Source organism: Chanodichthys erythropterus, chromosome 3, assembly GCF_024489055.1.
Source record: "Chanodichthys erythropterus isolate Z2021 chromosome 3, ASM2448905v1, whole genome shotgun sequence".
Classification (NCBI taxonomy): domain Eukaryota; kingdom Metazoa; phylum Chordata; class Actinopteri; order Cypriniformes; family Xenocyprididae; genus Chanodichthys; species Chanodichthys erythropterus.
This window is the reverse complement of record NC_090223.1, coordinates 51413968-51427842: the sequence shown is the minus strand read 5'-3', so window position 1 is coordinate 51427842 and position 13875 is coordinate 51413968. Positions and strand designations below refer to the sequence as shown.

General features: G+C 36.0%; 1 protein-coding gene across 3 annotated transcripts; it reads right to left on the bottom strand.

The window, feature by feature from the left end:
* Positions 1-734: 734 nt before the first annotated feature.
* si:ch211-120g10.1 (butyrophilin subfamily 3 member A1) lies at positions 735-11256 on the bottom strand. Of its 3 annotated transcripts, XM_067382744.1 has the most exons (11): positions 11121-11248; positions 10858-10978; positions 8787-8869; positions 8084-8182; positions 7427-7528; positions 7159-7293; positions 5143-5280; positions 5002-5053; positions 4623-4649; positions 4465-4491; positions 735-3189 (listed from the first exon to the last, which is right to left on the bottom strand). In XM_067382744.1, exons 3-11 carry the CDS (start codon positions 8847-8849, stop codon positions 2630-2632), a joined length of 1203 nt encoding a protein of 400 aa, XP_067238845.1. In that variant the 5' UTR covers positions 8850-8869; positions 10858-10978; positions 11121-11248; the 3' UTR covers positions 735-2629. The 3 variants fall into 3 exon arrangements, with proteins under 3 accessions (XP_067238845.1, XP_067238846.1, XP_067238844.1); XM_067382745.1 differs by lacking the exon at positions 10858-10978 and having other exon boundaries at positions 11121-11256; XM_067382743.1 differs by lacking the exon at positions 11121-11248 and having other exon boundaries at positions 10858-11110.
* Positions 11257-13875: the final 2619 nt, after the last annotated feature.

Below are 13875 nucleotides of genomic sequence, written 5' to 3'. Positions count from 1 at the left end.
TTTTTGGGTGAACTATTTATCTCAATTATTTTCTCTTGCATTTTTTTTTCTTTCTTTCTTGAATTATGCTGATTTTCACTGTAGTTCTTTAAAAATGTGATATTGATGTTTGAATTGACGAAAAGAAAAATGTGCATTTACTCATTAATGAAAAGTTGCTGATTAGATACAATATGTTTTTAGTTGAAAAATATTAAGTTTTGACTGTTTTATAAGCTTACTTTCCACTGGGTCCGGGAATACAGAAGGTGTATAGTTTTGAATGCATTATATTTAATTAACATATATGTTTTGTATTATTGTACTTTTGTTGCTTGTTAAAAACAGTTTAATAATTTTCCATATGTCCTGCCTATTGCATATTGGTTGTGCACCTTTTCCTTTGAAAATTATACATTTATATAAATTAATAAATAACATTAAATTCATATGAAGATTTGTACATTTTTGTGGTATAATACATTAAAATTTTGTTTAAATAATTTTTTTAATTTTAATTAATTCTTTAATTAAAGCATTCTTTAATTATGCTTTGTTTTTTTACCAATGCCTAGTCATAACAACTCTAAAGACAATTTTAACTATAAATTCATCACTTTCAGAGCATGACACACTCATTTGCACTGTAGTAAATTTATCTCACAATGCATGTTTATGTAATCTTTACATAAAGCACAAATGAGTAACATCTGACAAATAAATAAGGGTGAACACACAGGGTTGAATTATTTCCATTTATTATTCACATAAAGTGCGTTTTTGTGATTTCAGTTTGTCAGATGAATGTGAAAGTGCAGACAGGGCAGGTGAACACTATTATAATAAGGTGCAGACAGACGCAGGTTCAAAAGTACCACAGAAGCAGTAGCTGAAAGACATCGTACACTACCTTGATGAAATTATTGGTCTTGACCGCTATGGATCGCTGTCAGTCACTAAGAACTGACGACTAATATGGCCCAGTGGTTTATTTAATGCTAATGAAGTCTACAACACTGGTTCTCAACTGGTTTTGCTTCAAGACTATACATTTTTACACGAAACGACCCAAAACAGTATGTGTTTACTGTCAAAAAGTAGTCCTTAGCATCAAAGACTTAATCTTGCTATGAAATGCATATGCTTAACAATACAGAAAATGATTAACATGTATTGGTCTAAGAAGAAATTTGTCTTCAAAGCTAGAGTGGTTTCTAATTGTCTTTTTAACTTTAATATATGGACCCTTTTCACATTTCCAGGGCTCTCAGAAGCAGAAGTCGTCATATTTGGGTAAAATGTTATAGTGAACGGGAGACGATAGCAAATATAATTTTTGTATTCCCATTTGCTACAGTAACAAAAGAAACAATCTGTGATTTGTTTTCTGTCATTTACTGGCAAGGTAAAATAACACAATCTATAGTGTTATAAATATAAATACATCAGTTTGTTCTGGTTATCGAATCTGATTGGCTAAGAGCCTTTTCCAACTGTATGATATTCTACCAGTTTCAGCACTGGAACCGTTTCCCCGTTTGTATCATTCTGCTTGTGGCAACTGTCATAGCAGTCGATCAACTTTTAATAGTTTTTAGGCAAGAATGTAGTCATTAATGTAGTTATCAAATATGTGACTAATATAAAAACATAGCACATATTTTACAATTTATTTAGATGCTTTCACAGATGCATGGTCCAGGCCATCAGCGGCCGTTTAGCGCTCGTGTATCCACAGAGAACAGCTTCATCTCAGCCAGTTCTTCAGGTATTTGTCACTGGCTCTTATGTAGATAGTGGTTAAACGAGATAATTTATTTGGGGTATATCAAATGGCAAATCTTTGGTCTTATTAATCTATTACTTGTTCCAGAGCAAATCGATTTGGGTTAAGGGGGAAATTAAGTTGCATAACTTTATATTTAGGCTATATTTAACTTAAATACTATACTAGAGCGCTGCTTTTGTATGTTCGACTGAATTGTTTGCTTGTGTTTACTTCCTATTGTCTTTTATAATGGCAATTGTCGTTAATTTAAATATTATTGTGTACTAAAGTGACGTTTTATAATTAGTAACAGAGGCTTGAACCGTTAAACTGTCAACTTGAGATTTGAATCCATGGGGGAAGGAAGTAGTTCTGCAGAAAATAAGGTTTTGCACACTTGTGCCATCGAACTGTTGTATAAATGCAATATCACACTCGTAGTTGTGTGATATGGCTGTATATCAGCATACCTATAGCCGTGCTAATATACAGCCATACCACACTGCTACCCGTGTGATATTGCTTAAATATACTATTTAAAAAAAAATGAAAATATGAAAAACTTAGATTTGCGATGTGATTACAGTGGAAACCTGTCATCACAGTCTCTGAAAAGGGTCCATACACCTGTCTCTAGCACACAAGTGCCATTACACAAAAAAAAAAAAACCTAATCCCAAGTTGGGTTTTTTATCCCAACCCTAATATCCGTATTGCAAAATAAGTTGGATATACAATTGTTGTATATAAAGATGTATTTGTTGCATGTTTTTTTTTTTTGCCTGCTCTCTCTGAACAAAGGTAACATTTTTAGGCTGCGACCGGTTGAGAACCACTGCTCTAGAGATTAAGCACTGGGCTCTGGTTGGAGGTGCTGTGGTCTCAACCCCACAGGCACATGCCGGGACACAGGCAGTGGCTCCTGTTCCCGGGTGATCTGATCACCAGGTCCTTGACGATCTCCACCGTTCCGAACAGCGGGAAGAGCTTTTCGCCAAATGTCTCGTTGTAGGTGTAGATGTGAGAGCGGTTCTCCACGTCGTAGAAGGACAGCTGGCCGTTGCCGAAGTCAAGATAGACGCCGACCTTTCGAGGAATCAAGTTGGCCGGCAGGGCGGTGAAGGGCACGGTGAGGGCCTTCAGCTCTGTGCCACGCTCCAGTCGCAGGGTCAGGTATCCAGTGTCGGTGTTCAGGGACTTGAAGCCCTTACGCAAGGCTGACTCTTTCGCCACGCCGATACGCCAGTCCATTTCTCCAACATCCACCTCCCAGTACTGGCGGCCAGAGGCGAAGCCTTCGGATCCAACCGCACACCACCAACCGTCGAAGCGCTGGTGATAGTTGGGCACATCTTTGCGCTTGAAACCACAACGCATGCGCCTCTCATCCTCGGAGATCAGAAGGTCAGGATTAGCCGTGTCCAGGTCAAGGGTCACCTCCACTATGATGGAATGAATGGAGGGTCAAGACTAATGTGTTATCAATGAAACAATTTATAAACTATGAATCAAACAAAATGGCTTTTTTTCAATGTAGGCAGCATTTTAAGTCATCACAAAGCATACATAAGTTTGAAAGATACCATCTTTAAGGCCTTGACACACCAAGTTGATGTCAAACCAGAACTAGTGGCGACGAAAGCTGATTGTGTTGTCGCCGTGTCTACTGCATCTAGGCCTAAAAGCTGCGCTTGAACACACTAAAAGGACTAAAGGCGACTGTCAACTAACACGTGTGTTCTGCACCTAAGTGTAAATAAATAATAACTGCCTATATCAGTAGTCTATATTTGTCTTTCAAACAGATAAACCAAAACTAGAACTGCATATATAGCTACAAACTGTAAGCAAAGCAGCGCATGCTTATTTTATATATGCATCATGCTGATCACTCTCTTCATTCCAGTCGGCTCGTGTTAATATGAAAATATTTGTGGATTCGAATGCTCAGGTAAAACGATGTATTGTTTTATGTGAATGAGTAGGCAGGGTGATTTTCACATCATTTTATCTAAATTCTAATTGTATATGATGCTAAACTTGTAATTCCACAACACATTGTGACAAGATGGCAGATTACTTTTTGGTATTAAATAGTATTTTGATATCTTTCGGTATAATAACAAGTAAATAGTTTGAGAAAACATCAATTTTACTCAGTATTTGTGTGTGATATGTAACAAAAACATTACTTATACATCTACATGGAACATTTTTTTTTCCCTAAAATGTTTCAGTTAGAGGCTCATCTAACTTTTTTTAAATGTTACTACTTTTTCTGCTTTAGAATTTCAAAGTAATTCAAAGTAATGTTCCCATAATGTTCACATAACCAAAAACAAAAACATATTTTTGAGAAATTGAGAAATAAAGTTTTAATTAAAGTTTAAACTTAATGGGAACATTGCAAAACGTTTTTAGAATGTTTTCTGTTAGCTGGGATGGCTGCTGAAAATGCAGCCTTGGTGAACATAAGAGACTTATTTTAAAAACATTAAACGACACATATTAACGAAACATATTAACGACCCCAAACTTTTGAATGGTAGTGTGTCTATTGAGTCTCCTGCATGCTTCATATGAGAAACATTATTTGTATGATGCACATATAGGTGCTGCATAGGATGATGCCTTCAAAGGCAGCTGTCTTTGTAGTCAGTAGACAGCAATGCCGCTCACTAGGTTTTGGATCAGAGCACACATCTTACACGTCTTACCTCCTGCATCACAGATCCAGTCCCACACTAAAAACAAAAAAAGCAATAATTAGCTCATAGTTTATAGTGAGTCTTAATATTCAATCCACCTTATAACTGCAAATCTGTCTGGAATATATTCAAATGTTCAGAAGAGAATCACTAACAAAGTGACTCACCTATGTGAGGAATATATGGGGTGGCACCTAAGTGGAAAAACAACAACAAGAAATAGAATTGAGTAAAAATATTAAAAATAAAGATGCTGTCAGCAAGATTTTAACACCATGCATAATATATACCTACCACCTGACAGACAAATGAACATTTCTATAACTAAATAAATACAATTCAACTGTAACGTTTATATGGACGCTAAAATACTATGTTTGCATGTGCATCACATGTCAGGAGAGCAGCACACACATTTTTAGCCAATCAAAAACACCCTCTGCCTTTAACATATTCAGGTTTGCTGACAATGACTAAAGAAGTTTATAACACCTTTGATGTCTTTTTAGATTAATGATATTCAAGACACTGAAGAGATGATCTGACCTATTTTTTGGCTCCTCTGTTTCCACATGAGCCACTTTTGGGGAATGTTCTCCTGAACACACAGATAAATCAGAAAGGTTTTGTGTTACTATAAAGCAATTTGCCCCCTCTGAAGTTCCTGTAATGTCACTTTTTTCATACCTTGTCTAGTTCCTTGTTGATGAGTGTCCAGAACACCAGCTCCACAGCCGACTGCAGGGTGGCCATCCGACCTCTTTTCCAGTGATTCTCAAAGTCATCCAAAACCGCCACCACCTGCTCTCCAGGCCAGACACTTTGCTGCACACAGAGGGGAAATAAATTATGCAAATGTTGCCACTCAATGCAAATGACATGCAACAATTCATCCCAAAATATAATATTCAAAAACTAATAGCATACAGGTCTGAGGATGTCATTTAAAAACACTTTAAAAGTTGACATTTTTTCAGTTTTCAAACTGTCCTTTAACCCTGTAAAGACTGGCATATATGAAATCTGCCCCTTTATAATGTGTCAACTTTTAAAAAAACAAAAAAGTTTGCGAATGTGTTTTTTGTTAATTATCAAATTTGAAACATCAGGCTTTTATGGCTTATATAGTATGTATGATATAGTGAAAATACGGAGCTTATATTAAAATAAATATTCAGAGGCTCAAACTGAGAAAAAAATAAGCAATTTGGTACAGATGATGAAATTTTTATGGCAAAAAAGATAAAATTCTGATGATTGTAATGTAATTCAATGAGATCTTTATAACAGTATAGCAGATACTTACATAAATTGCATATAAATATCAGTTGTTGCTCTATATCTCTCAATAATATGTCTTAGTAAGACAATATTTAAATAATTAGTTTAATGATCAAAGCTCTGTAATTTTAAAACATAATGCAAAACAATGATGATTGACAGATGAACAGATAAATGTTCCTCAAAAGCCTGATGGATCATATTTGATACTCACATTTTAACATGATTTTTCTACTAAATGAAGTATGGATAATCAAGCAAAGCTACATTGCTTCAGTCAGGTAAGTGTTCATCTTGAAATGCTACTAACAACAGTAAAGTTATTCTGACGTATAATTTATACAAATCAACTAAGATTTCAAAGACATGTGAACCACAAGATGAAGGTGGATGTTTATACAAATATACTAAAAAACCTTTTACTTGCTAAAAAAAGTATAAACTATCAATCAGATGACAGAAGACATGGAGTAGATTCTTTGCATCAGGTTTTTGCAACAAGTGCTTGAAGTACTTGAATTTGACTTCTTGAAATTTAAGTCCAGGAAAACCCTCTAAAATTCTCTAAAAAAAAAAAAGAGGTACTTGAAAGTACTTGAATTATTGAAAGACAATATGAAAATTGTGTTTAATTTTAAAATATTTTGTTGTTGTTTTTGAAAAAAAACAAATACAATGTTTTCAAACAAAATTAAAACTGCAGCCCGTATGACAAATCTATACCATTTTGCATGATATTGCTCATATATTTCCAAGTATATGATACAGCTTTCATTATTCTTCATATATTCATGGGGAAAAGTAAACAGTTTGAATGAGGAAGCATTTTTAATGAATGGTGTACTAACTCAGTCTTAGTCAGTACCTTGTCGCCACCTACTGGCGCAACTATATAACCTGCACTGAAGTCATTGATAAACCCCCATCAGATTGCTTCTACAAGTACACCAACAATAAAAATTATTACTTATTGAACAATAATAGCGACTATAAACTTTGTATTTAATACATAATATTAAATAAGTTGTAAGTTGTAAGTAAAAAAAAATAATATTGTAGTGCAAACAACAAATCATTAGATTGAAAGTTGGTGGGCTTTGTTAATGTTCCCATACTTAAAGTTGCCAATGTCATTGTTTAATTTGAATATGCTTAATTTAATCTTCTTTCATTTTGTTTTATCAGTATATTTTTATTTATCTATTTACCTTTTTTAGAGTTGGAAACATAATAAAGATATTGTTTGATAAGTGAGATCTCTGATTGTAGTCCTTGAAACCCCAAAAAAATGGGGGTTTGGAATGTCCTGGAATTTAATTTTTTTTAAGTATCTGAACCCTGTTAGAAATGATACAGTAGGCTTTATAGGGTTAAACAGAAAGCCATAGAGGCGGTAGTAGATCCGGTCTGATATATGAGTACCTCAGGTTGTGCCCTCAGGTCTTTGGTCCAGGTGAGGATGAGTCTCTTGGCGCTCTCCATGTCTTGCTCATTGCTCAGAGCCAAATCCTTCCAGTCACTGCTCTCTGGCCAGCCGTCAGTCTGCATTGGTCGTTTCTGTTACAACAACATTTCATGACAAAATCTACACAAGCAGCCTTTTAAGGTGTCAAAAATCACATTCATTTGCAGCATTTTGGTTTCAGTGAATGCAGAAAAAGGACAGTAAAGGTATAAACGCATTTCTCACCTTGCTCTCTAGCAGCGATGCCCACTCCAGAATGAAGGCCCTGCAGGAGAGAGTGGGCCAAACGTCCTCACTCTTTGAGACATGCTCCAAAACCTCTGACCTCTGTGACCATCAGGAGAGAAGACACACACACACGACACTCATGAGCTCATCTCTGCATGACAAACATCACACTGAAACCACAGTGAAAACCACAGACTCAAGCATGTTGGATTATATGTATACTGTATAAGTGTAGACAACATCAGTTATTTTAATGGAATTTATGGGATGTGACGCTCACATCTGGTGTAGGTAAATGTCAGCCGTTAAGTGACTGAACACCAGTGGGCGGGGCCTATGATGTGATGATGTATAACTATTGGTTGATGGAGGCAGGAACATGTAAACGTATTTCCCTTTGTGACGTCACAAATCCCGCAATATCAAAATGAGCTGTTTTTGGAGCTTGATTAAATGCTTTGTTTATAATGAGGAGGATGTTTTAAGCTCTAAAACTTGCAGGATGTTTTAATGGTACACTCTTATATCAAGGCAAATTTGATTTCTCATGTCATGACACCTTTAAATTCTGAAATTGCCCAATTTTTTCTGCATGTGATTATTCAGCATCAGCTCTGATTCATCAGTGTATCAGTCCTGTATCTGTGGCTGTACCTGACAGACGCGTCCCAGATCCTTGGCGAGGTTCACAATGAACTGCTGGCTCTCGTCCAGCGGTTCGCTCTTCTCATTCTTCACCTTCTTACGAAACTCCTGTACGCAAATAAAAATCAATATTTAAGATATGTCAATTCCAGTCTTATTTATGAAACACAAGAAAAACAAATTCATCAGATTAATCAATCTGTGCAGTTTACTTATGATGGACAGAAATCCCCTGCAGCTAAACGACACATTACAAGAAAACAAACTGTGATTGGCCTCTTTTCATGTCAGTCATACAGTCTCTTCCTGTCGTGTGGACGGTTTTTAGCTAAAGCAAGGTTTAATCTGAACCAGACATTATGCCGACAGTTTGACTACGTGAGACTTTATTTCAAGCTGTTGTCAGTTCAGGCAGTTAAGTTTGTTCATGAAGGCTTTGCCAAACAAACAAGGACAGTGTTTGATTAAAATGCAGCTCATGTGTGATCTACTTCCTAATTTTGCTAATGAGCAGCAAAAGACTCACAACTATTGAAATCAGTTACAAAGACTAGCTAAAAGAGCCTTTATCTCACTTTCGGACTACAGGATAGAAAAGAAGGACAAACTTTGTTATGCCAACTGATGTCAGAGCTTTTCATATAAACAGGTTCATTTTTTACATCAATGTTTTTAAGCCATTCAGACTACCAAGATATGAAAAGTACTGTACCTTAAACTTCTCCGCAACATTCTTGGTTGGTTCAACCAGAAACTGAAGACACTGCATCATCATGGCTGGTGCTCAATGAAATCCTTCAAGAGAGAAAATAAAAACAGAGAAAACAGGAAATGACAAAAGCTTTTTGCCCCAGTGATAGACAGGCCTACTTTATACCACTGAAAAACATAGCAGACAGTTTGTTGACTTTCACAACAGATCAATGATTAAACACTAAGCAGATTTATATGACTGATTTTAATGAGCAAAACAGTCACACCTTACCCTTGACCTAAATAAAGCAAAGCTTCAGGAGTTCAATGTTGATACAACATATGACCACATGATCTAAACCCTTGTGAAAAAGCACTTAATTGTATTGAATGTGCACTTGTAGTGTACTTCAAATCCTAAAAGTATATTTTTTAAAAATACTGTACTTGCAGGTATATAATATTGCTGCTTAAGTGTACTTAAAGAAAGACACTTTCATGACTGTTTCTTAACACACTTAAGTAGACTTTTAAAAAGTGCACTTTGTAATAATGTCAAATTAAACGTTTTACTGTAAAGTACATTTTTAAATCATTGTTTTGCTTGTCATGTTTTAAAGAAGTACACTTATTTTGATGTGTTGACTAACATACTAAAGTATTATCGAATATTATTTAACTATTTAAAGTTAATTTATTTTAAATGTACTTATCATTTCAAATATTTAAATTCATGACATGCAAATTTCAATAAAAATGACATTAAAATATATATTTTAGTTTACCATAAATGTTTGTCAGTTCATTCATCAGTAACTTTAACCATATTTCAAGGACAAAATAAGTAATTATGAACTTAAATATAAAGATGTACTTAAGATCCTACTGAAGTGGGTCAAAAAATATAACTGATAAGTTGCATTTAATAACTGCATTTGATATAAAGTTAACTATACTGAATTTTTATTTAATTACAATTAAGCGTTTGAAAACATTACATTCAGTTCACACTTAAGTATTTTCTTTTAAAGTACATTATTTCCATAATACTATTTTTAAAAGTATCCTACTTCTTTTCACAAGTGTAGAATGACAACAAAACTATAGATTTGATCATTTTCTGAAGATAGTAAGTGGTGCTTGGCTATGCAAAATTCTCCACGATGAGTGTTGTGGGTGTTTGCAGGGCAGATTTCTATTTTTTCCACCCATTTTATCATCTGTCAAGTGAAAATGGAGTTATCAGCAAATGCCACTAAAAACAGTACAACGCATAACAAACATATTTTAGACATCAAGATCATTGTGAAAAATAACTATCTATGCAAAAGCTACTTGTCCATCATTTGAATAGCCTATAAGTATCTGAGGATGAACGCACACGTGACGTAAAGCAGTCTGTAATTCAGTCTGGTGGAGGATTATCCAATGAAACTCCTGTTAGCAAGGTTGAAGAGCTAACAAACATTGACAAAGAGGAAGTATCTACTGCTTTGAAAGACTGCTAATTTACAGTATGTCATATTGTAAACTAAATGAGCCATTAAAAATAGCATAGATTCAGGAATTGATATCTCATTTATATAGGAGCCCTTTGATTATAAAATGCTAGATGATCCTTTTTTTAAGTCTCACCTGTCTGTCCTCAGGAATGATACTACAAATAATTATAATTGGTATTTAGTCATGTTTCACAACACATTTAGTATTGTATTAACTCCACATAATAGTCTTAAATATCTGCATTAATGAAAATCTGCGAAATGTTATGACTGCATTGTAATGCTGACAGGCAGTCTAGACCTGCTGACTGAATACTGGAAGAGACACATGACTTTGCTGCACTGCACAAGATCATTCATGTATACTGATGAGGTAATGCCCTTGAATGACATTCTCAAATCAGTCCGACACAACATCATTTGCACGATCTTCACACTGCGAGAGTATGTAAACAACGCCATGCTGTCTTTTCATGACGGAGCGTACATGAGAAAACAACATGCTGCAAAGGGTTTGCAAGAAATAGACATACAGTAAATAATTCAACATACGTAGCTGCTTATGTGTCTATGCATTCATCGCTGTACCTGCAGGAGGTGTGCTGTGTCGCTGGATGGACCCTTCGCAAGAGAAAGTCGTCTGGCGAGTCAGTGGGTCAGTGGAGAATGAAGACTGCAGCGAATACTTGACCTTGTTTACATACAGTGACTTCGCAGAGCCGAACACGAGCCGAACGTCATTCGGTGGTTTCCGGAAAAGAGATGCGGAATGAACGAGACTCCATGTTTATTGTGGCCTAATGTAAGCGAGTACTATTATTTAAATGAAGATTAGCCCACGCTTTACTCACCCTCAAGCCATCCGAGGTGTATATGACTTCCTTCGTTCTGATAAACATGATGGGAGATATTTTAATAAATATCCTGACGCACCCAAGCTTTATAATGGCAGTAAACAGGGGCAAAGTCCCAGACAAGTTATTTCACTCGGCGGCCATCATTGAAACGCCTCTCGGGCATCCTGGGCATCATGCCCTATCTCTTTGAATGGAGAAACATCAAATTCTCCAAAACTGTTCGCCAACCTTACGATTACATTTCATATTTGAAATCACCAATGAAATCTGACAACAGCTGTCTTATAAATGTTTTATCCAAACGCTCGAATCATGACAAAAAAAACTAATTTTTAGGCTGGATCGAGCTAATGCGCATGCGCACACCTAAATGCGCGTCTCTTCTGCCATGTTTCGGAGGCGCGCGTCTGACTGTTTCTATAGAAACCGGTGCTTCTAACGGCTGCTGCAGTGACGCGATGACTTTACCAGTCGGCGATTGGCTCTTATTTAGAAGGCGGGTCTTATTCTGCCATATTGCGCGTTACACTTTCTCCCATTCAAAACAATACGAGTGACACGTCTTGTGTTGTCTTTGACAGGGGTCACAAGTATGAGCTGAAGAAAGTGTCCCCATCCACATTTATCTATCATAAACATACTCCACACGACTCCCACACGACAATTCATTGATTCTCCTAATTTTTCATTTTTTTTTTTTTTTTTTAAAGTTTATATTTTTTTCATAATAAACCGTTTGTGATTCTTTGAGTTTTTCCGGCAGTGAGGGGGAGGGGTGTGGAATCGTGCACAGAAATCATCAACAACAAGAATATTTGTTTTTGTAATGTTGCTGATTTCTAAATTTACTTATAACAGTTAGTATTAACTGTTGAGGCTCTTGTTGGTGAATTGAATTTTTTTTTGGAATATATTTTTGTATCTGTCAAAATAGTACAAGATTATACTACAATATATGTGACATCAAATAAGGGTTAGCACAAAAGTAATATAAATGTAATCCAAAAGTAGTAAAATTACATTACCAAAAATGTGTAATCTAAGAGATTATATTACTGATTACAAATTTTGTCATGTAATTTGTAATCAGTAACTGATTACAATTCATAAGTAATCTAACCAGCTCTAATTATAATGAATTACTTTTAAAAGTAACTTTCCCCAACACTGCAAATAGGCTAAAAAAAAAAAAATAATATATTAAATTTAGTTTTACAATCAAGCCCCATTTTATTGTAATACTTCACAAACATCAATCATTGTTTTCTCAGCAGAACTATGAACTCTTGACTTGTGATATACGGTACACATCAGAGCTTTGGTGTCTCACATTTAGTGGCTCAAAATTGACCAAATTATATTCTTCAGTTTGAAAAAATTATTTATTTTTTTAAACAGCTGCTAACTGATTAATTTGTTTCATTCTTTGGCACTTCTAGGATTTTTTCATAGGGGTGCCCAGCAACCAGTCCGAGGTGGCACCGAAATATTCATAATTTCAACATAAATAAGTCTGACTATATTGTAGGCTACTGGACTGTGATTACAACACAACTGAATACAGTTAATTTGTACTTAATTGTAATTAAGATAGTGAATTAGATCATGGAATGCTGAGTGAATTTGACCTTTTTTTGTTGTTTTGTTGTAATCATTCCTCACTTGCAGGTATATTAATAAAGGGGCTCACACTATAGCTTCAACTTGTTCAGTCAGTCCTGGTTCTCAAAACCCCCAATAGCTTGTTCTCCATTGTTGCATCTCCATGGATCAGACATGCAGATAACTACATACTGTAGTTCAAAGATTATTCAACCTTCATTGAATTTATGTATAATCAATGAACCTCAACAATTCTGAGTTTGTCTGTTTCAAAAAGTAACCAAAAAAGTAAACACTAAATGTTTAACTTTCTATATTGTAAAAATAAATAATTGCAACAGTTCTATCATAAATTAAACTCAGTACAAAGAAAAAAAAAAGTGTTCTCTTTTGAATTCCCATTTGCTGACAAGGAAGCAGAAATCAACAGCTCAGGACCTCCACATCCAGCATCTTCACCTCCAAGATCGTCTGAAACCAGCCACCCGGACAGCTGCTGCAGCAATCGGTTTGCAAAACCAAAGAATTTTGCAGAAGCTCATCTGCATGCTCGTTGTCCTCATCAGGGTCTCGACCTGACTGCAGTTAGTCGTCGTAACCGACTTGAGTAAGCAAATGCTCACATTTGATGGCATCTTGCACTTTGGAGAGGTGTTCACTTCACGTATGAATCCCAGTTTTCTCTCTACAGGGCAGATGGCGGACAGTGTGTATGGCGTTGTGTGGGTGAGCGGTTTGCTGATGTTAGCATTGTGGATCGAGTGGCTAATGGTGGCGGTGGGGTTATGGTATGGGCAGTCATATGTTATGGACAACGAACACAGGTGCATTTTATTGATGGCATTTTGAATTTGATACTGTGACGAGATCCTGAGGCCCATTGTTGTGCTATTCTTCCACGACCATCACCTCATGTTTTAGCATGATAATGCACGGCCCCATGTTGCAAGAATCTGTACACAATTCCTGGAAGCTGAAAGCATCCCAATTCTTGCATGGCCAGCATACTCACCGGACATGTCACCCACTGAGTATGTTTGGGATGCTCTGGATCGGCGCATACGACAGCATGTTCCAGTTCCTGCCAATATCCAGCAACTTTGCACAGCCATTGAAGAGGAGTGGACCAACATTCCACAGGCCACAA

Bases quoted from the DNA above. Each gene is read 5' to 3' on its own strand.
- si:ch211-120g10.1 (XM_067382745.1), bottom strand. From the start codon at position 8,849: ATGATGATGCAGTGTCTTCAGTTTCTGGTTGAACCAACCAAGAATGTT. The intron at 7,529-8,083 runs GTACAGCCACAG...TGATGGTCACAG, and splicing joins ATCTGGGACGCGTCTGTCAG to AGGTCAGAGGTTTTGGAGCA. The intron at 4,650-5,001 runs GTCAGATCATCT...TTTTCCACTTAG, and splicing joins ACAGAGGAGCCAAAAAATAG to GTGCCACCCCATATATTCCT.